Source organism: Symphalangus syndactylus, chromosome 2 (genome assembly GCF_028878055.3).
Source record: "Symphalangus syndactylus isolate Jambi chromosome 2, NHGRI_mSymSyn1-v2.1_pri, whole genome shotgun sequence".
NCBI lineage: Eukaryota > Metazoa > Chordata > Mammalia > Primates > Hylobatidae > Symphalangus > Symphalangus syndactylus.
This window is the reverse complement of record NC_072424.2, coordinates 86,663,137-86,690,314: the sequence shown is the minus strand read 5'-3', so window position 1 is coordinate 86,690,314 and position 27,178 is coordinate 86,663,137. Positions and strand designations below refer to the sequence as shown.

The 27,178-nt window shown below is 41.5% G+C and overlaps 1 protein-coding gene and 1 pseudogene across 8 annotated transcripts in view; one reads left to right on the top strand and one right to left on the bottom strand.

The window, feature by feature from the left end:
* The window catches only part of ARMC2 (armadillo repeat containing 2), a 126,626-nt gene extending 102,283 nt beyond the window's left edge, over nucleotides 1-24,343 (bottom strand). For 4 of the 8 annotated variants that reach the window (XM_055260752.2, XM_055260780.2, XM_055260769.2 and 1 more), the window contains exons 1-4: nucleotides 24,217-24,343; nucleotides 18,238-18,498; nucleotides 14,142-14,214; nucleotides 3,435-3,606 (exon numbers count right to left, since the gene is read on the bottom strand). In XM_055260752.2, coding sequence (XP_055116727.2) covers nucleotides 3,435-3,606; nucleotides 14,142-14,214; nucleotides 18,238-18,455 — 463 coding nt within the window. In that variant the 5' untranslated portion in view covers nucleotides 18,456-18,498; nucleotides 24,217-24,343. Of the gene's footprint in view, nucleotides 1-1,885; nucleotides 3,413-3,434; nucleotides 3,607-14,141; nucleotides 14,217-18,237; nucleotides 18,499-23,941; nucleotides 24,136-24,216 lie in introns of those variants that run through there. The other 4 variants (XM_055260761.2, XM_055260797.2, XM_063630629.1 and 1 more) reach the window with 4 other exon arrangements.
* On the top strand, nucleotides 15,583-18,002 carry LOC129463789 (small ribosomal subunit protein eS12-like; annotated as a pseudogene).
* Nucleotides 24,344-27,178: the final 2,835 nt, after the last annotated feature.

Here is a 27,178-nt window from a genome sequence, read left to right as displayed (position 1 = left end):
TAGGGCTTGGTGACAGAGAGTGTGACAGGGATGGCTGAGGAGGTGGTACTGCTCTCAGGCCTCTTATCTGGCTTGAATAACTGGGGAAGCATTCACAGCAGTGCCACCTCCAGCCAAAAACCCTATGTGAACGCAAAGCAGTTATACTGCTGGCCTTGTGGAGATGACTACACAAATCTCTTCCTCTTTCACTGTCTTAAAGCAGGAATTCCAAACCTGCCACCACACCCTGGCCCTGCCTGTGGGGTAGTGTCAGCCACAAATAACTTCACAGCAAACGAAGGGATGCCCTCCATTTCTACAGCCTCAGTGACTCCACGAAGCCTACCTCTTCTAAACAATAGAGAGGATCTGAAATGAAACCCAGGGACCTCTTATACAAATGACAATGATTCCAAGGCTGGAGAGCTCAAATATTTTTTATAACTTTATAATTGGATGACATGTGCTTTTAAAATAACAATGACTTTTTGCTGCCAGTATTTCCTGAATGCTGGCCCAGACCTCAGGGATGACCTGAATGGTGAAGAGGGGTGACTGCAAACAGGGTGGATAAAAGAACCACGATGAAAACATGCTTCAGTGCACCTTGGAGGTGTGAAGCTGGCCTCAGTGCTGGGAAATCACAGCTGCAGAGGGCACCTCCCAGAGCACGAAGACAACAGTCAGGTACCCCAGGGGGGAAGGAGCTAAGCCACTGGGGAAGCACTGAGGAGGAGGATGGTGGGCAAAGCGCTCATCTCTGTGGTCACTTTCACATCAGCATGTACCTCGGCAAGCAGCAGGGTTTCCTGGTGTGCACTCCCAAAAGTTAAAAATGCATGAAACACATACACAGTATTCAACCTCACAAGCAAGAACACAGAATAAAAAACAAGGTATGAGTCCTCGCACCAATCCTGCCATCCTGTTCATAAGAAGTGCCCTTCACCTCCAGGTCCCAGCCCCCTCTCATCTTGGCAAGCCCTTTGCTCCTGCAATTACCAACCCTTTCTGATTTACCTGAGCTGACATGGGACTGGGGTGGGGGGTGGGGGCGGGAGCATTTGAAAAGCTCCTCAGGTGATTCTCATGGGCAGCTACAGTTGAGAACTGCTGTTGTTGAAAAAACCTACATCACGTTGTCTCTCCCTTTGGTAAACCCTATCTTTTCACTACAAGTAGAACACAGCTGGGTGTTTTCCATATTCTGAGGCCCTGGGCAGTTCTGTGGCCTCAGCTCCCTCCAACTGCCCTTGATCAGCCACTTTCCAGCCACTGGACCTCCGGGTCCTCCACCACCGGCACTTGCTCTTGTGCCCGGTCATTGTACTCGCTTTTCCTTCCATGTGGACACTTGGTCCATGGATTTTTACATGGCTACCTTCTTCTCATGAGGCACCTTCCTATTCAGCTGCCAGGTCCTCAAAGATACCTTTCAGAAAGCCACCTGAGCTAAAGCAAATTACCCCACCACAGTCACTCTCGAGTCCATTATCTTGTTTATCTTCTTCAGAGCATTCATCAGCACTCAAATTCTCTTACTTATTTGTTCTCCTGTTATTGTCTATCTCCTCTCACTAGACTGTAAGCTGAGGACAGAACTTTGTTGGCCTAGAATGGTGCCTGGCACTTAGTAGGAGTTCAATAAATATCAGACCGACTAGCAGTGTAAGAAAGGAAACAAATCGGGACATCAAGGTAAAGCAAGTTGCCTGATGATCTACTTGGTCACGGCATCACAGCATGAGGCACACACCCTGCACATCCTCATTGTCTTGTCTTTTCTATTCTCTTTTCTTCCTTCCTCCCTCCCTCCCTCTCTTCTTTTTCTTTCCTCCTTTCCTTTTTTTCTTTCCTTTCCTCCTTTCCTCCTTCCCTCCCTTCCTTCCTCCTTCCTTCCTACCTTCCTTCCTTTCTCTTTCTCTCTCTCTCTCTCTCTTTCTTTTTTTCCTTTATTCTAACTCTTCAGCCACATCAGGGACCAGACAGGCAAGTGAATGGCACAGGCTGGGGACATGGTGACTGCAGATCATATCCTGGCCACAGAATGGAGGTACCACTCAGCTCCGATCATGCCCCATTGTGGCCGCATGGAATGGGGACCCAGTGTTGCCAGATTTTCTGATTTTTCACAAGAAGTCATAAATCTGGATCCTTCCATGAGATTCTTCTACCTTTTAAATGTTGGAAATGAATAAAAAAAATACTTGTCTGTCAAGTATGATGCTCAGGTGGGGGCTGTGATCTTTGGTATGTATCTTCTAGGCTCTCCCCATCTCTCTGTGACTGTAAGCCTATCTCTCTTCATCAAATCTTGTTGATGGAGGGAGAACCAGTTCTGTCAGCTCCTGGTAAAGTGGTTTCCCAACTTTTTTTGACCACACACAGTCAGAAATCAGTTTATAATATGACCCTGAACACACACTGAAGACCGAAGTCTCTTGAAGCAAAACTTGCCCCTATTCTGTGTTATGTATTCCGACATTTTCTATTATATTCTATTCTACTTCATTTTTTAAAAATGCTGGTGTGATCCACTAAATTGATTGTCATCCATTTCTGGGTCCTTTTCAACAGTTTGAGAAACCCTTAGTATGCCCTGGATGGGGAGTGATTCCAATTGTTGGTGGGACTCCTCAGGCTGTGATCTTTAGCCTCTCTGTTGCCAGGTTTAGGTGCCTGGCAGCAATTCTCAGGCAGTAGGAAAAGTCCCATTCAAATTTTGCTTACATGCTCAACATGGGATCAGAAGGGCATTCTCAAAGAAGTAAGCTTAATGTGCATTATAAGAATCTTATCATTTTCATTAATTTCTAATAAAATTAACAACTTTTTGAACTCTAATTTAAAAATCATTTATTTCTGATATACATGAACCATCCACTAGGGAATACTTATCCTAATATTCTTTTTTTTCTTTTTTGTTGAGACAGAGTCTTGCTCGTCACCCGGGCTGGGGTGCAGTGGCACGATCTCAGCTCACTGCAACCTCCACCTCCTGGTTTCAAGCAGTTCTCCTGCCTCAGCCTCCTGAGTAGCTGGGATTACAGGCATGTGCCACTACACCTGGCTAAGTTTTGTATTTTTAGTAGAGACAAGGTTTTACCATGTTGGCCAGGCTGGTCTCGAACTCCTCATCTCAGATGATCTGCCTGCTTCGGCCTCTCAAAGTGCTGGGATTACAGGCATGAGCCACCATGCCCAGTCACTTATCCTAATTTTCTTTTCTTATCAACTGTGATATTTAGGTATTCCTTATAAGCACCCAGAAAAATATATGAACAATGTTTCTTAACCCATTTCAAAAACCCAGCTTTTGCCCAATATTAACTAACTCTTAGTTAATATAAAAATCATCCAGGGTTAGGAAAAATCATATAAAAATAGCTTTTGTGTGCAAATTCAAGAAGCATGCCTGTCCCCAGAGATTACAGGATGTTACATGGCCTTACAGTCAGAGGGAGGAAGGGATCTGTCCGGCAGAAGGGCCCGCTGGGAGGCAGCCCTGAATAAGCGAGCCCTGGCGCTGCTTACTCTTCTAATCTTCGCAGGGTCCACTGGGGGCTTAGGAAAGGAAAAGCAGGAATCCTCCTCTCTGGTGGGAGATGCTGGAACTTTTGGTTTCTGGAAAGAGATTTTTTAAATAACTGGAATGACTTTCTGCATCTCAAATAACACTTACCTCAGAGCTGGCCACAACCCTTCCAGAAGAGCACAAGGCCTATCTGCCTGGCTTCATCTTGGCTTCCTGATTCTACCAGCTCACTGGCCCACCTTACATAATGTGATATATGTATATATAAAGCACTTTTAAATTGTTTTTCTCAATCATATTGTATTAACTACTCTGCTGTGCTATTAGCATACTCAAGTAAAACAGTTTACCCATGCTAGCAAACAGATATTATCTGTATAAAAGACTACAAAATTGGCCGGGCGCAGTGGCTCATGCCTGCAATCCCAGCACTTTGGGAGGCCGAGGCAGGTGGATCACTTGAGGTCAGGAGTTCAAGACCAGCCTAACCAATATGGTGAAACCCCATCTCCACTAAAAATACAAAAATTGGCTGGGCATGGTGGCACGTGCTTGTAGTCCCAGCTACTCAGTAGGCTGAGCCAGGAGAATTGCTTGAACCCGGGAGTTGGAGGTTGCAGTGAGCCAAGACTACACCACTGCAGTCCAGCCTGGGTGACAGAGCAAGACTCCATCTCAAAAAAAAAGACTACAAAATTACATATAGCATATTCAACATGCTTTAAAAATTTCTGAGTTCAATTCAGTTTAGAAAACATTTATTGACTACCTATATGTACCAAGAATTATGTGGAATATAAGTGGTACATTTACATATTTTGGATGTCACAAATGTATTTTTTTAATGATATCAAAATTTTTAAATAAGTTAAGTGACAAAGTCATAAAACATAAAAGCAAGAAGTTGTCTTGGACTTATGAAAGCGTTTCATTTCTATTTATTGATTGATTGATTGATTTTGAGATGGAGTTTCACTCTTGTCACCCAGGCTGGAGTGCAATGGTGCGATCTCAGCTCACTGCAACCTCCGCCTTCCAGGTTTAAGTGATTCTCCGGCCTCAGCTCCCGAGTAGCTAGGATTAAAGGAGCTTGCCACCACACCCAGCTAACATTTTTTTTTTTTTTTTTTTTTTTTTGAGATGAAGTTTCACTCTCGTTGCCCAGGCTGGAGTGCAATGGCACGATCTTGGCTCACTGCAACCTCTGCCTCCCAGGTTCAAGCGATTCTCCTGTCTCAGCCTCCCAAGTAGCTTGGATTACAGGCATGCACCAGCACACCTGGCTAATTTCTTTTTTGTATTTAGTAAAGACAGGGTTTCACCCTGTTAGTCAGACTGGTTGCGAACTCCTGACCTCAGGTGATCCACCTGTCTTGGCCTCCCAAAGTGCTGGGATTACGGGCGTGAGCCACTGCGCCCGGCTGAAAATGCTTTATTTTTTACATCTCAGAAATTCTATGCTGAGACTCCCTATTTTTTCCCCCATCTTTTCTTAAGTGTTGATGCTGATACTCTTAGTAGAGGAACATTACTAACAAAATTCTAATTCCTTAGAAACTTTTAAGAAAACACCTGCACCAAGTTCTTTGCCGCCCAGAACTCCCTCTAATCTGAGTGGCCTCTGACCGGGTACCAGACCCTCATAGGGTGACTAAGCTCCTAGTTTTAGAGTTGCCTGGTGGTCTTATCCTTCCTGCCTCCAATGTCAGCACAGTTATTTGCCTATGAAAGAACAACCTTATGGCAGCAAGTGCTTTTAGCTCTAACCAAAAATAATCAAGTTGACATTCCTAAAGTCACTTCCATAATATGTGAATGAGTGACTCACTATCCAATAAGTTAATCAACAAATTTTTGAAACATCCAGTGTGAAATTCAAGTCTTATAATTTGGAAAATTGGGTGAAGTCATTTATCACGTATGACGCATAATCCCAAACACTTGTTTTCTCACATACATGAATAGAACATAGACATCTATATTAGGGTGTTCCTTCCAAGAAGTTGTTCATTTCAATAATGATGACATTCTTCAAAATGTTTATTTCCTCTTGTTCATTTGTATTCAGGATCGATTTATAAACCAGACCAAAAAAATCGTTCTATGATATTAAAGACACATTTTTCTAACACAGAAAAAAACAGTAAATAAAATAATCATCATAATATGGAAGAAAGCATAAATCACTTTTGGAGACCTGGAGAAGGACCCATTCACTAGTTATGTGAACTTGTGCAGGCCATTTACTTCTCTGAACCTGCCCAGCTATAACACAGAAACAGTAGTCCCCTTCTTACAGGGCCATTCCCATAAACACAATTCCTATTATGGAAGCTCAAGAAATGCCAGTTCCCTTCCCCATGTAAGTTGCTCACCCCTTATTTATCAGGTTTGGTTCCAAGTTACTTTTAGCTCCTCTCAAAAGTCAAGGCCCTAGCCTCTGACACACGCTTGTTAGAATTAAGATATTGGATGAGGGGTCTGTTCTGCAGGAGGTAACACTTGTTTGTCTGCATAAATTGCACTATATTTGTTTAACAAATAATCACTTTACTTTTTAGCCTCCCCATTTTGTTGCAAAATAATCATAGGAATGTTACTTAGGCCATGAAGCTAATAGGAACAGAAAAGCGAAGACTGTAATACAGGAAAATAGGTGTTTTCTGTGCAATTATGAGAAATGAAATATAGAGGGTAATCTCAATTTTGAAGATAGACGTGTGGTTTTCTTAATTCAAAATGTCTGTATTCTGCAGGTACCCTGAAACTGAAACAAAGATCAAGAAATCTGTCAAATAACAACCATGCAGACAAAGTAAACGGCTCCTTCTACAGACACCCAAACTGTACTAAATGAAAGATCTTTTTTTTTAAAGACAGGGTCTCATTCTGTTACCCAGGCTGGAGTGCAGTGGTACGATCATGGCTCACTGCAGCCTTGACTTCCTGGTCTCATGCGATTCTCTAGCCTCAGCCTCCTGAGTAGCTGGGACTACAAGCATGCACCATCACACCCAGCTAATTTTTTATTTTTTGTAGAGACAGGGTCTCCCTATGTGGCCCAGGCTGGTCTCAAACTCCTGAGCTCAAAAGCTCTCCTGCCTTGGCCTTCCAAAGTGCTGGAATTACAGGCATGAGCTACCACACTCAGCCAAAAGATTTTATAAAGAGGGAAAATATGGTTTGGAAAGCAAATTTCCCCACAAGAGAGTCACCGAATTTTCTCTGCCAGGGCAAGATAAAAGTCCCACAAATGCTCCTCAATAAAAGGCATTATTTTCTTAGTGCAAAATTAGTAACTGCATAATAAAAATTCGGTTCCATTTTACTACTGACATTAAATAAATTATGTGTCCCATTTAAACACGCATCTCATGGGACTACTTAGAATATAAAGTGACATATGTAAAGCATTTTTAATTCTTTAAGAGAAAACAACTAAATGACTCAGCAATTTCTTTTATGCCAAGTTCTACAAAATGTTCTTTCACGCTGTGGAGTAAAATGACTTTTATAAAGAAAAACAGCAAACATGTTTCTCTTATAAAATTCAAATAATTTTAGAAATCAGAGAATGTTGCAAGTAAGTTTACATTTTCACCTGAGGGCTAGGTGCGGTGGCTCATGCCTGTAATCCCAGCACTTTGGGAGGCTGAGGCAGGTGGATCACCTGAGGTCAGGAGTTTGAGACCAGCCTAGCCAACATGATGAAACCCCATCTCTACTAAAAATACAAAAATTACCCAGGCATGGTTGTGCATGCCTGTAGTCCCAACTACTCAAGAGGCTGAGGCAGGAGAATTGCTTGAACCCAGGAGGCAGAGGTTGCACCACTGCACTCCAGCCCAGGTGACAGAGAGAGACTCTGTCTCAAAAAAAAAAAAAAAAAAAAAAAATTTCACTTGAGAACCTTAACTACCTCACATTTGTTTCATGACACTAACCCATGACTTGAGTATAATCAAGGACACAGACACATGTTATATTTTAAGGTCTGTTCTGGCTGGTGGACCTGTTAGAGTCCATTGAGGACACACAGTCTATTTCCATAGGACAACCACGTCAAAGACGACACAATACATAGAACGTTCAAGGTATCCATCAGGCTGACCACGATTCTTCCACACACCGTCACCTTGGCCAATTTCCGCCCTGGCTCTTCCAGATCACCCAACAGGGTCTCCCCCCTTCTATGTGAAAACTGGAAAAGGGAGTTCAGGACATCTTACCCCAGAAAGGTGCTCACAATTTAATCTGTAAAGCAGCAGACCACATACACACACAAACACACATACATGCAACAAAAGATACCTTGAAAATCAGAAGGCAAATATTAAACATTCTTGCAAGCGGCCAGGCGTGGTGGCTCACACCTGTAATCCCAGCACTTTGGGAGGCCGAGGCGGGTGGATCACAAGGTCAAGAGATTGAGACCATCCTGGCCAACGTGGTGAAACCCCATCTCTACTAAAAATACAAAAATTCGCTGGGCATGGTGGTGGACGCCTGTAGTCCCAGCTACTCAGGAGGCTGAGGCAGGAGAATCACTTGAACCCGGGAGGCAGTGGTTGCAGTGAGCTGAGATCGTGCCACTGCACTCCAGCCTGGTGACAGAGCGAGACTCCATCTCAAAAAAAAAAAAAGAAAGGAAAAAAATATTCATGCAAGCACAGAACCTTTGTGACGTGGCAGTTCTGCGTGCGCTTCTATTACTATGATTTTCTCCACAGGTACACTGCGGTCCTCTGTCACTCTTGGCATGTGACTCACTGTTGTAATGTCACCGTTTGCTTCAGCAATCGTGAAAGAAAAAACACTGCTTTGGCTCTACTCTACTTGTCTTACCCTGGATCGCCCAACCCCAAGGTTTATATGAGTTCCTAGGTCCCTTTCTTTTAAAAATATTAAATTTTGTTTCACTTATCAATTACCTGGAGCTTGGTTATGTGGCTCAAACTAATCCACGCTGTTAGAAGTGGGGCTGGTAGTTGCCCAGAGGAGGCAGTAGCTGAGAGGGGCCATGGTGGCGGATTCTGAGCCCAGAAATTATCAATTTGATGATGCTGGCAGCGATCTATTTTTTCCTTTTGAATACTGGTTACTGAGTGTGTTTAGTTCGTATAAATGTATTAAGCTGAATTCTTCTGTGTCAATAAAAAGTTGAATAAAAACATTTGGGGTTTACATAACTGGACTCGGTAAGTTTAGGAAACCAATAAAATTCTATTTTGTTGACTAAAATGATGAAAGACAACACTTCCTGTGTATTCACATGGTCACATCTATTTTCTGACTTTATACAATTCAAAGCAAGACAGCAATTACCTCTGTGTGAACAAATTTGAACACCATCTAACTAGAGTAGAAGAAAAATAGGAGTAACTATCACCCAACTGCCCCAGGTCTCAGTGCTCTTGTGGAGCAGCTGGGAGCTGCTAAGAAGGAAAAAAGATGTAAGCTGGCACACCTATATAGCAGGTAGATATAAACGTTAATGAAAGACAACAAATCAGGCGGGCATGGTAGTTCATGCCTGTAGTCCCAGCACTCTGGGAGGCCAAGGTGGGCGGATCACTTGAGGCCAGGAGTTTGAGATCAGCCTGGCCAACATGATGAAACCCAATCTCTACTAAAAATACAAAAAAAATTAGCCAGGTGTGGTGGTGCACACCTGTACTGAGCCAAGATCACGTCATTGAACTCCAGCCTGAGTGACACAGCGAGACTCTGTCTCAGAAAAAAACAAAACAAACAAAAAAACCCCTACAAATCAGAGTGCTTCTGCTAACAGGAACCCCCTGGGCCAGTCGGGCTGGAGGGCAGGGCCTGAGCAATCAGGAATCACAAGTGTCAGCTCTCCTCTTCTCAGAAGTACTGGGCAGTCCTGAGTGTGGGCAGCCCACTGCCTGCTGGAGGGCTGTGGGGAGCACATGCCAGATAGGATGGGGAGAAAGAGAGAGAGGGTAGCTGTACAAAAGCAGCATTGAGCTAATCTGCTCAGTGTAGGAGCTGAAAGGCTGCTGTCTAAGTCCCTGTTCCCTGACTGACTGCTGGTGGAGGAATTGTTGTTAAAAGGCAAACTGGTCTGAAAAGTGTCCTAGGTCCAAAAAGCACTGAGATTCAACTGGTTAGGTCCTCACAAACTCTTTCAGCAAATGTGTCCCTTAACTGTGAGACACTCCTCCGCCATTCTCTCTCCCTCTCTCTCCAGTTATCTCCTTCTCTCCACTCCCTCTCCCTTCCCCTATCTCTACCCTTTGCCAATTTAGTGGTTATCAGAGGCAAAGAGTTCTTTAAAAAAATGAAGTGATAAGAAAAAAGGTGGAAGGTCAGGTAGCATGGGGGCATTTTCAGAATTTTTTGACTGGGGGCCCCAAATTTTAATTACGATTTAAAATGAAATGTACTTAAGACCCTCACATAATCCACAATAACGACAACAACCACAATCTCAAATTAAGCAGTCATTTTCCTTAAAATGGGAACTTCTTAGACTACTTTTACTTTGCTTTTCGGTTTTGTTTTTTTGTTTTTGTTTTTGTTTTTTTTTGAGATGAGTCTCACTCTATTGCCCAGGTTGGAGTGCAGTGGCACAATCTTGGCTCACTGCAACCTCTGCCTGCTGGGTTAAAGTGATTCTCCTGCCTCAGCCTCCAGAGTAGCTGGGATTACAGGCATGCGCCACCACACCTGGCTAATTTTTATATTTTTAGTAGAGACGGGGTTTCACCATGTTGGCCAGGCTGGTCTCGAACTCATGACCTCAGGTGATATACCCACTTCAGCCTCCCAAAGTGCTGGGATCACATGCATGAGCCACTGCGCCTAGCCATCTACTTTCACTTTGAACATAGCACCCAACCATTCAGAGGTATGGAAATTTAAGTTCAATGACCCTAAACAGATAAATGCCTATCTTGTCTTAGCCCAACAGCTAATCCTGCAGTCCAAGAACTGTACCAGTTTGACAAGGACCAGGTTACCTCTAGAAAATGAGATTCTTTTTAAGGGAAGGGTAGACCCAAACTGAGTCCCAAACTGAGTGAGTCCCCAAAAAACTACAGTAATATTAAAAGCAATTTATAGGAGTCAAACTACAGAATCATAGAATAAAGAGCCACTCTACAATAAGGCAGAGCCACCGAGCTGCCGAACTGGGTCCTCAGGCTGTAGCTGGCTCAAAACCCAAGTGGTTCCCAAGGTTGTAGACGTTAACAAGTCATATGTCAACAATAGCTGGCAAATTATTTCTTGCAATATTGGTTCATGCTTGCTATCTTGGGATCTTATTTTTATCATCCGCAATATATGAACAAGTATAATCTTCCTCACAGAGGCATTCTGATAAATACTTCAAAAATGTAAGATACATTTTGAGGCAATTGGGGTCATCTGGACATGGACTATACATTAAATGATATTACTGAGTAATGTTAATTTTCTGAGCTATGATGATGGCATCGTGGTTATGTAGGAAACTGTCCTTGTTCATATGAGATGCACACTTAAATTTTTGTGGATGAAGTATTACAATGTTTGCAACTTACTTTCAAATAGTTCAGCCAAAACAAACATACATACAAGCACGTGTGTGTGCGCACACACACACACAAACACACATACACAGAGTAACAGAAATTGAGAAGCACTTGACTAACATACCAATCTCATAAAGCCTAGAGAACTGGTATCACCAAGTACTTCCGGCAGCAGAGGTAGAAGGCGAAGGAGTGGCTAAAGTAAGGAGGATTGGCTGAAATTCTGTGTAATTCCATCCTTCCCAGCTCCATGCAGTCAGGCTACTGAAGCCAGAAGAAGATGGGTTTATTCTCTAAAGAAGGTAAAACAGAGGGTCTTCTTTAATTGAGGTCAATAAGTAAGGGTACTATTACTACAAGTACCCTTATTGTTGAGTGTCAGAGTACTTATTATAAACATGGATATTAATTGAATATTTATATCCTAAATGCTGGGCATTCTCACCTTCTTCCTGCACCTGGAAGCTAGCAACCAGACTTTAACATCCAAGAAACAGCGTGGAAGATACTTCTTTACAGAGAATATGACTAGCCTGTAAGAAAAGTCCTAAAGATACTGCCACTGGGGTGTCATCAACAACACAGCCCAGTCAGATCCCCCTAACTACAGGTGTGGGTAGATACCACCTATAGGTTGACCAACCCAATCCACACACCACTACTCTTTTTTTTTTTTTTTTTGAGATGGAATCTTGCTCTGTCACCCAGGCTGGAGTGCAGTGGTGCGAACTCGGCTCACTGCAAGCTCCGCTTATCTCCTGCCATTCTCCTGCCTCAGCGTCCTGAGTAGCTGGGACTACAGGCGCCTGCCACTACGCCCAGCTAATTTTTTGTATTTTTAGTAGAGACAGGGTTTCACCATGTTAGCCAGGATGGTCTCGGTCTCCTGACCTAGTGACCTGCCCGCCTCGACCTCCCAAAGTGCTGGGATTACAGGTGTGAGCCACCGCGCCTGGCCGCCACTACTCTTAAGAGCAGCCAAACAAACAGCATGAGGCATCAGAGGAAGCCTCTAGTATAAAAAGCAGAGACAAAAATGCAACAGAGACTATAAAGGGAGAAGAAACCTTGGTTAAAAAATCAAAACTGCCACTAATATACTCAGATAACATGCTACAACCATGAAATAAGAACAGACTACTATACAAAGAGATAATGTAGAGGGAAAAAAACTTTTGAAAATTAAAAATATAACAGCAGAAATGAAAAAAAAAACTCAATAAAGGGATCAGAATACAGTCTCTTCCACAAAAAGATGTGAAACAGAAAAGAGAGAAAATAAGAAAACTGAAGTGTCAGTCCAGAAAGTCCTACATCTTTTCTTTTTTTTTTTTTTTTGTTTTTTTTTTTTTTTTTTGAGACAGAGTTTTGCTCTTGTCGCCCAGGCTGGAGTGCCATGGTGCAATCTCAGCTCACTGCAACCTCCACCTCCCGAGTTCAAGCAATTCTCTTGTCTCAGCTTCACTAGTGGCTGGGATTACAGGCATGCACCACCATGCCCAGCTAATTTTGTATTTTTAGTAGAGACAGGGTTTCACCATGTTGGTCAGGATGGTCTCGAACTCCTGACCCCAGGTGATCTGCCTGCCTGGGTCCGCCAAAGCGCTGGGATTACAGGCATGAGCCACCACGCCCGGCCAGGAAGTCCTACATCTGAATAATAAATTCTAGAAAGAGCAAACAGAACAAAAAAGTGGGTAAGACACTATGATGATATTAAATATTCAATTAATATCCATGTTTACTGAAAGGCATGAACTTCCACATTGAAAGGGCCCTTCAAGTACGCAGTATGATTGATAAAAATAGACTCACACAAAGGACCATTGTTATTAAATTTCAGAACACTAGAAACAAAGAGAAACATCCCACAAACTTCCAGAGAAGAAAAAACAGGAATCAAGGTTTCAAATAATTTACTTTCCATGTACCCTTTCTCAAGAAACTATGGGAGGGAACGCTTTACCAAATCCACAGTAAATCAAGAAAGAGGACTCGAGACATAGGAACCAGGAAAAAGCCAGCACAAGAAGGAGAAGCCATCTCCCCAGGAGGATGGTGAGGGGCACCCCAGGAGAGCTGTGCACCAGGTGCTCAGGGAAAGTGGTTGGGCAGGACGTGTGAAGAGTTCTCCGAGGAGGTAAATCCATAGAATGCCTCATGTGCCTGAACATAAAAGGTGATTAAGGCCACTGGGGATGAGTTTGGGGTTGAAATACTAATAACACAAAACTTAAAAAGTAAGGCAATTATTAATGCCAGGGAAAACAAAAAGTGGTGCAGGAAAGGAGAATTTATCATTAATTCAAGTCTCAGCTATGAACAGGGTTTATGTAATCACAGTCAGAGAAAACAGATCTAACCAAAGTTATATCTATATGGGAGTAATAGTGGGGATAGAAAAGGTGAACGCATTGTGATAAGAGGCAAAAAGACAGAAACTAAATCTTCATCTTCCTTAGAAGTCATTAGATAATCCTCAAGCTCATAAGTCAGAAAGCAGCAAGACAGTGTGGCATTGGGAAGTCTGGATGTAAATCCTAAAAGGATGTGTCGAAAGAGCTTAAAGTGAAAGCCACTGAGGAGGGAACAATGAAGAATAAGGGGACAGGAGACCACTGGATTTTTGTTAGTTTTTTTGTAATAAATCTTTGAATACATATATTTATATGTAAATGTGTATAGAGAGACTACATATAAATATATATGATTTTTATATATGTATAAGATATATAGCTTTAATATAAATTATACATATAATTTTTATATATGTAATTGTTAAGAAAATAATACATATGTATAAGTAAGAAAGCAAAATTATTGTGAAATATTGCTTACCAAGTTATTATATATTTTAAAAATTATTCTTTACTATCAAACTATAGGTAAATTACAGAAGTATTTCATTAGATATTACCCATTACATTTGAACAATATAAAAGAATCTGCTTTTATATTAAATTATTAGTCTATTTATGTGTACATGATAATTATCATAGCATATATAAGTACTGATTCCAAGTGTTTTTGGCCAATTTCATTTCACAACATAATATAAATTACTGGTGGTTATACAAAGTACTCACCAGCTCTAGTGGACTAAGACGTGTGCCAGAGATAGGCCTGGAATCAGATGACTCAAAACTGGATGCATGGACGCTAGCATAAAAGATGGTGCAAAGTGTTAGTTTGTGAAGAATTATTTCTTTATTTATAGTATATATTAGTTAACTCTAGCTAAAAAACAAGTAAAAGGATGCAATGCATAAACCTTGAGGAAAAACATTTTTTAACGTTATTGTACTTAAAACAGTTTATTAACAAGTCTTTTGATTACTTTTAGGAAGTTTAAAAAATACTGAATAATGAAAAGAAGTGTACAGAGGAATTTTTTAAAAAGCTTTGTTCATATCACTTTATAAAGCTGGTATGGGACAACCGCTAGTAACCATTTCATTCCAAAGTAACTTCCTGAACCAATGTTTGTAATTACTTTTAGGAATCTCGAATGAAAGTCAAACTTAAAAAGACAACTACCTTGAAAATCAATCAATGTAATCTATCACACCACAAGCTAAAGAAGATACAGAAAATAACAAGCTAAAGAGGATACATATCAGCAGATACAGAAAAAGCATTTGGCAAAATCCAACACTCATTCATAATAAAAATTCTTAGCAAACTAGGAATAGAAGAAAACTTCTAAGAATATCTACAAGAAACCTACAGCTAACATCATATTTTATGGTAAGAAAGAGTTTTCCCACTAAGATGAGGAAGAAGGCAAGGATGTCCCCTCTTACTACTGCTTTTCAGTATCAGACAGAACATCCCAGCTAATGCAGTAAGACAAGAAAAAGAAATTAAAAGCATACAGATTGGGAAGGAAGAAATAACTCTTTGCAGATAACAGGATTATCTATGTAGAAAATCCTAAAGAACTGACAAAAAGCTCCTGGAACTAATAAGTGATTATAGTAGGGTTGCAAGATACAAGGTTGGCAACTGAAATGAAAACACATTATCATTTATATTAGCACTCCAAAAACTAAATACTTAGTTATAAATCTACCAAGATATGGATAAAATCTAGATGAGGAAAGCTACAAAACTCGGTGAAAGAAATCAAAAAACTAAATAAATGAAGAGATCTTCCACTTTCATGGCTAGGAAGACTCAATATTGTCAATATGTCAGTTCTTCCCAACTTGATCTATAGATTCAATGCAATCTCAGTCAAAAGCCTGGCAAGTCGTTTTGTAGATATTGACAAACTGATTCTAAAGTTTCTATGGAGAGACAAAAGACCCAGACTAGCCAACACAATGTTGAACAAGAAGAACAAATTAAAAGGGCTGACACTTCCTGACTTTAAGACATATTATAAAGCTACAATAATAAAGACAGTATAGTACTGGTGAAAGAATAGACAAATAGATCAATGGAACAGAATAGAGGGCCCAGAACTAGACTGACATAAATACAGTCAACTGATCTTTGACAAAGGAGTAAAGGCAATACAATGGAGAAAACATAGCTTTTTCAAAAAATGGTGCTGGGCTCTTTCACGGAGGTGGAGGCTCAGTGTATTCAAGATCCACCTTCACTCATAACCCATTGCCATGGCTGAGGAAGACACTGCTGCTGGAGGTGCAGTGGATGTTAATACTGCTTTAAAAGAGGTGCTGAAGACCACTCTCATCCAGGACAGCCTAGCACAAGGAATTTGAGAAGCTGTTAAAGCCTCAGACAAGAGCCAAGCTCATCTTTGTGGCTTTCATCTAACTGTGATGAGCCTGTGTATGTCAAATTGATGGAGGCCCTTTGAGCTCAACACCAAATCAACCTAATTAAGGCTGATGACAAGAAACTAGGGTAATGGGTAGGTATCTGTAAAATTGACAGGGAGGGAAACCCCATAAAATGGTTGGTTGCAGTTGTGTGGTAGGACTATGGAAGAAATCTCAAGCCAAGGATGTTATCAAAGGGTACTTCAAATGCAAGAAATTAACAAGTAAATCTTTGGCTCATATTCCTAGAAAAAACAAAACCGGGCTGGGACAACTGGACATCTACCATCTACATGCAAAAAAAAAAAAAAAAAAAAAAAAAAAAAAAAACCTAACACCCTTTACAAAAATTAACTCAAAATGAATCACAGACCTAAATGTAAAACACAAAACTATAAAATCCCTAAAATATAACATAGGAAAAAGTCTAGAAAACCTTGGGTATTGCAATGACTTTTAATATACAACACCAAAAGCAAGATCCATGAAAGAAAGAATTGATAAGCTTGACTTCATTAAAATTAAAATTTTCTGCTCTGCAAAAGACACCATCAAGAGAAGAAGAAGAAAAGCCGCAGAGCAGGAGAAAACATTTGCAAAAGACACGTAAGATAATGATTTGTTATCCAAAATACACAAATAATTCTTAAAATTCAACAACACAGACAACCCATTTAAAAAATGGGCCACAGACCTTAATAGACACCTGACCAAAGAAGACATACATACGTAAAATAAGTATATCAAAAAATGCTCCACATCATATGTCCAGGGAAAGTAACTTAAAACAATGAGATACCACTACACACTTATTAGAATGGCCAAAATCTAGAACACTGACAATGTCAATGCTGGCAAGGATGTGGAGGAATGGGATCTCTCATTCATTGCTGGTGAGAATGCAAAATGATACAGCCCCTTTGGAAGACAGCTTGGCAGTTTCTTTTTTTTTTTTTTTTTTTTGAGACAGAGTCTCGCTCTGTCGCCCGGGCTGGAGTGCAGTGGCGCAATCTCGGCTCACTGCAAGCTCCGCCTCCCGGGTTCACGCCATTCTCCTGCCTCAGCCTCCGAGTAGCTGGGACTACAGGCGCCCGCCACCGCGCCCGGCTAATTTTTTGTATTTTTTAGTAGAGACGGGGTTTCACCGTGGTCTCGATCTCCTGACCTCGTGATCCACCTGCCTCGGCCTCCCAAAGTGCTGGGATTACAAGCGTGAGCCACCGCGCCCGGCCAGCTTGGCAGTTTCTTACAAAGCTAAACACAATCTTCCCATATGATCCAGCAATCATGCTCCTTGGTATATACCCAAAGGAATTGAAAACTTGGCCGGGCGAGGTGGCTCACGCCTGTAATCCCAGCACTTTGGAAAGCGGAGGCGGGGGGATCATGAGGTCAGGAGATCAAGATCATCTTGGCAAACATGGTGAAACCCCGTCTCTACTAAAAATACAAAAAAAAAAATTAGCTGGGCGTGGTGGTGGGTGCCTGTAGTCCCAGCTACTTAGGAGGCTGAGGTAGGAGAATGGCATGAACCCGGGAGGCAGAGCTTGCAGTGAGCTGAGATCGCTCCACTGCACTCCAGCCTGGGCAACAGAGCAAGACTCTGTCTCAAAAAAAAAAAAAAAGAAAGAAAGAAGGAAAACTTATGTCCACACAGAAACTTACACATGGATGTTTATGGCAGCTTTATTTGTAATTGCCAAAACGCAGAAGCAAATGAGATGTCCTTCAGTAGGTGAATGGATAAATTGTGGTACATCCAGACAATGGAATATTATTCAGCATTAAAAAGAAATGAGCTATTCAAGCCATGAGAAATCATGGAGGAAACTTAAACGCATATTACTAAGTCAAAGAAGCCAATCTGAAAAGGTGACATACTGTATATTCCAACTATATGACATTCTGGCAAAGGCAAAATCGTGGAGACAGTAAAAAGATCAGTGGTTGCTAGGGGATGAGGGAAGGAAGTGAAAAATAAGCAGAGTGAAGAATTTGTAGGGCAGTGAAACTACTCTGTATAATACTATAATAGTGGTTACATGTCATCAGAAATTTGTCCAAACACATAAAATGTACAACACCCAGAGTGAACGCCAATGTGAACTACAGCCTTTGAGTGATAATGGTGTGTCAAAGTATGTTCGTCGATGGTAACCAATGTACCACTCTGGTGGGGGATGGTGATAATGAGATGCTGCCGATGTGTTGTGGTAGGGGGCACATGGGAAATCTCTGTACCTTCCACTCAATTTTGCTGTGAACTTAACACTGTTCTAAAAAATAAGTCTATTTTTAAAAGCTATCCATAAGTAGAATTAGGTACTTATGGTACCAGGTATAACCTGGTGCTTAAATACCTGAATGAACATGAATGTGAAATGCCATATACCTGAAGGAGGAAGGAGGTCTGTTTTCTGATGTTCTTGAGGATGCCGGTCCGAATAGTTTTCTTTGGGCTTCCTGTGGTGTAAATGGTCTTTGGGTTCTAACTGTTCTTAATGCATTTCGTGCTTCACTTATGATTTCTGCACTGGTCTTCTGCTTGGACACTGAAGGTCGATAAAATGGATCCAGTTTTCCTAACATTTTATCATTTGGAGACAGCATCTTTCCTTTGAAAGTAAAATATTCTTCAGATAGACACCACACCCTGCAAATACATGGTACAAAAACCATCAATTATTTTTGTCCAGGACTTTATAAAAATGAATGCTTAAGCCTATCCATATACTAAATCATTCCTCTATATTAAGCTTTTAAAAATCTGAATGAATTTTTAATTAAAAATCCACCAAGCAGTTAGAAGGTTAGGATCTGAGAACAGCTCTCAAAAATGTAGAGAGGAAAATTTCCTCAAAAATGTAGAGAGGAAAATTTCCTCAAAAATATACAACTGAGGAAAAAGATGTGCAGGGAAGAAAACCAGGATGAAAGCTAAACCCAGAGAGAAAGACTAATCATGAAAGAAGACAGAATAGGAAGAGCGAATCATCTCATGGTCTTCAGCCTACAAAAAACACTGAGGGTTCTGTTAAAATGTTTACAGTTTCCTTTTCTTCCCCACTGCCCTCCACACTAGTGATACTATAAGTTGACATTTTAGACAGAAATGTTATATTTCTAAAGGACACTTGATTTTGCAACAAACCTCAGAGAATGGTTCAGCCCCACATTTGTCCATAATATAACTGAATGAATTGATTCAACTCACCTATAATTTGAGGTAATGACCTAAGTAAATAAATATCAAATATCAGTACCAACTGATCCTTTCCCAAAACCCCTTTCTGAAAGAGTTAAAGTCATTACAAGGGCCATGAGAATGCAGATCCTTCTCAAATGTTGGTGTGTTGCATGGAGACAAATCTAAACTTTAAAATAAGACAGATTTTAAAAATGTAATTCTAATGAGTACATGGCATTAGGTGTTTATTTCTTAAAAAAAAACTCAAACCCTATAAAATGTCATATCTCTAGAGAGACAGAGATCTATGTGAATTTTTCACCTATTTCAGCTGCCCAATTTTAGAATAACTTCTGCAAAACAGAAAACTGCTTTGTGACATATGCCCCAGGAAACTAAAAAGCTTCCATTTCTGTAAGTAGAATCAACAGGTGATTCTTTAGACAAATAAAGATTTACTATATTATGATTCTAAACGTTGTTACATAACAACAGACAACAAGAACATTTGTTTAGTTCTATGCAGGCCCCACCACAAGAGTTTCTGATGAAAACTATAAACAACATGCCATACTTTTCATATGGAAATGCCAGGTGTTGAGTTAAAACAGTAAAAAAATTACTTGATAAGCAATACTATTTTAGGAATTTTTGATACAGGATTTTGAATTTAGGCACAGTCTCTACAATTATGTTCATTAATATAACTATCAAAAACGATGAGAGGCCTAGTACATTTTATTTCTAATACTTTTGAAATGATTGGCTTTTACTTTAAAATATTCAACGATAATTATTTAAAAGATGTACACAATTTTTTATATCTCCATAGATGTATATTATTTTTGGATGCACAATACAAATTCAATCCCATAACATCTAACTTAAGCGGCCATGACAGGTTTGTTGGTCTGTTTCTAAAAGATCTATTGCAGTAAGAAATTATGCCACTAAGTGAGAAGAGGTTTCTGTACAATAAGCAGGCTTCTTCCAGAGCCTAAATCAGGTTTGCCACCCCTTTGGCCTCACATGGCACTAATAAGTCTAACAATGTCCAAAAGTAATCTGGCAAATCTAATAAAGATTAGAGAAAGTTCTGTGGGGAGTAATAATGGACTCTCACTCCTGACCTAAGGTTCTCTCGGGCTATCTTTGAGTTTGTATTAAAAACTATACTCTTTCAGAGAGTGATGAAGCAGGAACATTTGCTCAGGTCAAATTCTAAAAATTCTGTGAATTACCTGGGGGCATACAGGAATTTAGACTGACCAAATACTATACTGACAGAAACAATGTAGATACAGGGCTAAAAATATTTTTGTCTATAAATTTTTACCAAAAATTCTAACACAACTTTCTCTATCCTTCTTCTTTTTTTCACCAAATCTCACTTTAACAATTATATTGTGAGAAACTTATACAATAATGTAAAATCTGCACAATATTATGATCATATATTAATATTCACTAAATCAATCATGGAAATATTTAATAATACATGTGAACTGACTTAGAAGAATTAGAAGTGGGGCTTTGGGGGGAGGATTTTTAAATTGATATTTGTTAAACTACAAATTATTATAGATGGTTTTTGCCAATTTGAAACATTAATCACTCAGGACCTGAAAGCTTATCTACTTAAAGTATACCTGAAACATAACACAATAGTCCTACAGAAATTCTAACTTTACAAAATTTTCCTGCCAAGTAGAGCAAATCCATTCAGCTAGTAGTATTGATTAACTGTTTCCTATGTGCAAAGCCTTCTGCTTAGATCTCTGGGAAACACAGAAGAGGAAACACAAAGATGAATAAAAGACAGTCTTCACTCTCAAGCAAGAAGAACCACTAATGTGAGATAAACATTTACTTTAACACCAAGCACTGTGCTAAGTACTCTTGACTGCATTATCTCAATTAACCCCACAACAATTTTGCAAGGTGGATAGAATCTTTTTAAAAATAATAATAATAACTGGAGATGAGTTCTCACTATGTTGTCCAGGCTGGTCTCAAACTCCTGGCTTCAAGCTATCCTCCCTGGCTTCTCAAAGTGCTGGGATTACAGGTGTGAGCCACCATGTAATCCATGGTCTGGACAGGGTCTTAAGCAAAAAAAAAAAAAAGCTATGATACATGCCCACAGATAATATTCAAACTCTTACCCACTAGATGGGTGGTAGGAGGTGGGGCACTTAGAGGCATTGGGGCTGCAACTATTAACCCACTCACATAGAGACCCCAATATTTTCCCAACAGGAGCAGCCTTCTTGGTATGTACCAGCTGAGTATTTACCCTGCTTATACTCAAATGATTTAAATACAAGGTAGAAACTGATGGCAGCAATAAAAAAATAGAGACAAATTATTTATGTGATCACAAAGGAAGAACAGATTTCTGATTGGGGGAAGACATCAGGTAGACTTCCTGGAAGAGGTGGTGCTTGAGGTAGGTCGTGAAAAAAGGGCTGAATTTGAGCAAGTGGCAGTGGCTAGCACTGGAGCTGGAGTAGAGAAGGAAGTTCCAACAAAGTCAGCAAGTGAGCCAATGCAAAGCATCAAGACATACAGGGTGTGTGTGGGCAAGGGGGAACTGAAAATGGTGACTGGGGCTGAACCAACAAATTAAATGGCGAGAAATTAAAAGTTGATGAACAGATCAAATACAACATTTTGAGGGATGATGTGATCTGGCAGAGATGGGTAGGAAGGAAATGAGGGCAAAGATCAGAAGTAGTGAAATCAGACAGTTTTTACGTAATCACCCAGCTAACTCTCAAAGGTCATTTCCTCAAGGAAGCTTTCCTGGACATGCCTCTCCCACCCTGCTAGCCTGAGCTAAGTGCCCCTCCTCCAGACTCCACAAGGCCCCCAGCTGGTCTCTGCCACTCCCCCCTCCCACTGTGTTAGAATTGCCTGGGCATGTGGTGTTGGCCCGAGACTCTCCGCCCCAACCCTCCACGTGAAGCACAGCTGAAGGTCAACACTTACATAATCACTAGACTCCATTTTTAAATATAGACTTGAGCTAAGACATTTTCAGATGAAAGCTGCATAGTTTCTCTAACTGGAGATATTTGTTACAGTGAATTATGAAATCTGGACCTTATTTCAAATCTGATTCTTGATGTTATGTGGTCAGATGAGTTCAGATTTAGCCTCCTTTCCCTGTCTTGCCTTTATTTCAAGTTGCCTGGCACAGAGTAGGACTCAATGTTGTGATGAATGAGTAAAGTATGGAAAGACTGAGATACAGGAGTCAAGGTGAAGCAGAGGTTAGAGGAGAGATGAAAACAAGTGAGGTGCACTGAGAACAGAATTAACCGGATTTGGCATCCATGATTCCAGGAAGAGGCCAGAAACAACACTGGGTATGCAAACCTAGGAGAGCCAGAGGGCAAGAGACCTTTTAAAAGAAACAGGAGGAGAAGCAGACTTCAAGAGGAAAGAAGACAGAGATTGAGTTCTGTCTTGCATCACACTATCCTGAGTGCATGGTATCCACAGGACCTCTAGAGGGTGAACACCACCAGCGGTAGGAAATTTGAAAGTGAAGAACTTATTTTTCAACAAGATATTTCTTATTGGTCTGCGGGAAAGTTCAGAGTCATAATTGATAGAAGTTTATAACTAATTATAAAGACCTGTCTTTGTCGTTGCTGCTAATAGCCACTGGAAACAGAGCCTTCTTGCTAAATGCAACACTGCGCTACCAGGATGTCTGCAACAGGGGAAAAGCAGGCCAGCTTCACAGTCTTCCCTGCAAATCGAATACTCAGGATGCTTCCATAACTCTGAATCATTTTTGGATTAATATGAGCATCCAAAGAGGCAGTGGTTAAGTGCTTAGATGCTGGAGTAAGGGTTTAAATGTTGACAATTCACAGCCATGTGATCTGAGGCAATGCCTCTAATATCTCTAAGCATCAGTTTCCTCATCTATAAAAGGTGGATAGTAATAATAATTGCCTCATAGGATTGTTTGAAGAATTAAATGATATAATACATGTAAAGTGCGTTAGCATGGTGCTTAAAAAATGTTAACATTTTTAAATACGGCCCTTAAAGATGTTAACAATTATTGCCCAAGTGCTACATGATAAAAAGATACAGCAAAATCATTTCCACGAATGAAAAACTGCATTTAAAAAAAGAAATTGCAAAAGAGAGAATGACGTTTGTTCAGTGTTTCTATACATAAGTTTTTTTTCATTATTATACTTTAAGTTCTAGGGTACATGTGCACAACGTACAGATTTGATACATAGGTATACATGTGCCATGTTGGTTTGCTGCACCCATCAACTCGTCATTTACATTAGGTATTTCTCCTTTTAAACGGCGGGTGGTGGTAGTTGCCTTTATGAAAACAGATAATTTTTATTAAGCACTTTATTGAATATCAGCTATGCCAAATCAACATCAACAACTAGCCAGAATCCCACAGATTAAGAAACCAGGATAAATATAATAAATAGTGTTTGCTTTCCAACCAAAGTATAATTATTACAAATCAGGATGGGACGTAAGATCTGTTGTGTTACTTGTGGGAATGGATCACAAAAGGCATTATGTATACACTCCATGATGTTAAATATTGTTACACATACATTTTTATTTATTGAGGCCCTGTTGCCTGAAGTGCCCAGATATAAACTGTATGACTCTGGCCCGGTCACCGCCTGCCTAGACAAAGCCCCTTAGTCTACCACTCTCGTTCAACAAATATTACTGGGCTTCTTATTAAGCACCACGCACTTGGCTAAGTTTGACAGTACATAAATAAAGACAACCGCTCTGGACCCCTGACAGCATGCACAGGGCACTCATCGCCTCTCTACCCCATCCGAGGACACACAGGCGGACGACGGCAGGAGGGGTCCCCGGGGAGCCGCAGGGGACACCTCACCTCCCGCGCGGACAGCGGCTCCCCTACCCACGGCAGTGCCCGCTCCTTCACGGTCCCGTCCAGGGCAGAGCGCAGCAGCATCCTCACCCCGCCCGGCCACCCTCCCACTTCGCCTCGCCGCCAGCGTCTCCATGGTAACCGTACACAAACTACCTCCAGCCGCCGCCCCGACAGCCAGACTGCAGGGCCAGGCCGCTGCAGGGCGGGCGGAGCGGGCCAGGGAATGAGCTTGGCGAGGGCGCAGGGAAGGAGGCTTCCGACCTGACCCAAAGCACCTGTGATGAGCGCTGGAGATAGCAGCGGCTGCGAGGTTCAGCTCATCCTCCGACTCTCCCCGGGCCGCGGCCAGGGAAGCGCTGGAGCGGGCGGGGTAGCCCCAGGGCGCAGCTCGGCCACTGGGCCTGCGCGGGTCCCGCCAACGCATGCGTAGAAGCTCCGAGGCGTGGCGACGGCGGGAGCGGGTGGGAGGAGCCTGGAGAGGGCTGGAGGCCGAGAGGTCAGAGCAGAGCAGGCGTCTTGGGCAGGTGTTAGCTTTTAGATTAGCAATTTGCCGAACCACGTTTGTTGCTCCCCTACCGGATCCCAGCACCTCTGTTAAATAACAACAGTCAGGACGGAAGCTTAATGCTTGCGGGTAAGAAGGATTTACTGGCTCAGGTTACGGCTCTGTATAACCTGGAGCCACTTGCTGAGCCTCTATTTCCTCCGATGTCAAGTGGCAGGAAATATTAATAATAGTACCTAGGTAGGTCTTGGGCTGTTATGAAGATTGCATGAGAAAATAGATGTAAAGCGCTATGCACGTGGCAATCAACGAATATTAAACTGTTGGCTGTTATTAAGCCCTTGCATTTGTAGAGCACTTCAGAGTTCGCTGAGTGTATGCACGTAATCGTACCTTCTGAGTCTGAGGTAGGCAGCCTGGTGTCCCCATCCACATGAGAGGAACTGGGGGCCAGAGGTGTAGTGAGCAGGAGAAGGAGATTCCAGTCTAGGTCCCCCATGGCCAATCCTTTTTTGTTCGTGCATCATCACAGTTGAACGGCAAAAAGCACTCCATTTATGTGTTTCTAGTTTAAATTCCCTTCTCTCCTATTAGAGCATTTAGCAACACTTTACAGTGTTAAATACAAGTGAGATCATAAGCACTCTCCATTCAGGTTTGCACCACGTTTTATAAATATGGGGATTTTCCAGCGGAAGTGCTATTTGTCATTAACATTGGGAAAATGCCACTTCCCTTGGTGCTAAGCATCTTGTAAAGATAATTAAATTGAAAATATTTTTGAGCACATACTATGTGTAAGGCATCGTGCCAGGTGGGAAATGATACTAAACTGAACTAAAGGAATGTAAATATTCTTCAAAATAAGAGGATTTCAAACATAACAGAAAATAAATACCTATTCGTTGATTGGATAATTTTAGGACCCGAAACAAAATATCTTGTGTTCTTCAGGATTAAAGTATTTTCCAGTGACTCAACATGACTTATACCAACAATTCGCATTTACTGGTCAGTGGACTCCACTGTGCAAATGGACCGTTGCCCGTTTTACATAAAACTATGTGTTTTGAATTCACAACTTGTGAGATGTGATACAATGCCACTTTATTTTGGTCTCTTGCTATCATTTTAAAATTTATTCAGTGCTGGTTATCTTGTCCTGTCCCTGGATGGAAAGAAAGTTGGGGGTAAAGCCCTGGATTTTTCTGCTCATTCTTAGATAACTGACAGTCTTGTTGTAACTAAATCTCAACCACAGCTTCATTTCAAAACTATAATGTTGGGTGCAAGATATAAACAAATGCATCAAACTTCAAAAAGTCTTCCTCCTCCATTCCAGCCCCGGGCTAAAGGTCTCTAGCTGGCCTTCCCTGAAGGGGTGCACTAGGCTTAGGCTTGTCCCCTACCCCCACCTGCCCCCCTATTCACTAGATGTTGTTTAAGGCCCAGCTTGGATCAAACTGGCAGTGAGGAGGAGGAGAAGGAAGGAGATGGAGCATTTCTTCCTGGAGTTGAGCAGCTTCAAGCTTGCTGTGCTGGCCTATGGTTAAAGCAGCTCATGTAGGTCTTTCCTGGTCCTTTGGAATCTCCCATTGATGGGGACCTCCCTCCTAGGGTCTCCTGAAAATCCTAAAAACTCAGGATTTATTCCAGATTTCAGTGCCCAAGGGAAACCCCACACATCTGTTACCCTAGTGACTCTGAGAGCTCAGGCCTGTCTGGCTGCAGCCCCTTCCAGGCTACCATAGGAAGGAGCTTTAGCTTACCCAAGAGTGAGTCACGCTCCAGTTCTCCAGGCCACCTAACTACAGTCTCTGGCAGTCCCAGGCCCCTGGGGAAGCCCCTCCCGCTGGCTTGAGATGAAGGGCGTAGCACCCCACACTCCTTTCTCCAAAGAAGTTTCCCCACACATCTTCCCTTTCCACTCTCTGACCCCTTATTTTTAGCCTCAGCCTGGGTGAGGGGCTGAGGGGGTCTTAGGTTTCTTTGTAACCTGCCCTATGGAGACTCTGCCTCACCTCACTTGGAACTGATGATTACATAATTACCGTCTCAGTGGAAACATCAGCCTAAAAACCTCTGGTACAGCCAATTACTAGCTGTGGTCTTGCACTCTAGGATCTTGGTCTAAAATAGACCATAAGCAAGCTACTGGAACCTGATGCTGCCCAACTCAGCTGGCCAGGAAATATCTGCCGGGCAAATTAGCACAATTGAAAAGAATGACATGGGCAGAATTAGAGGAAGCAGTTATTTGAAGCAATGAAGCTCCCCAGCTTACCTCACTGAAGGACACTATATGAGAAAATACTTAGGCTGTCACAGCAGTGGTGTATTATACTGACCTGGCTGTTTCTCCATGGTTTCCTGATGGCTATTTCACATCGGTTTTGTAAGTGGCATTGCTTTAGAAACAAAACTGTTGACATGTTTCATATACTTTAGAGAGATTAAAGAGGAAGACAAAGTATTATAAATATCTGACATTTATAAAGCACTTTATAGTTTCCAAATTGCTTTTATTTGGAACACTTCTTTTGTCTAATTTGGAGTTTACAATAAGCCTGGAAAGTAGGTATCTCAATTTGAGACAGAAGAAAACTGAGGTTCAGGGAGGTGAAGTGATCAGCCTACAGGCACATAGCTAGTAAAAGGACCTTGAGATCTGGGGTTCTTGATGCCCAAGTTCAGTATGCCATAATGCTATTATTATACATGCATTTTGCCGG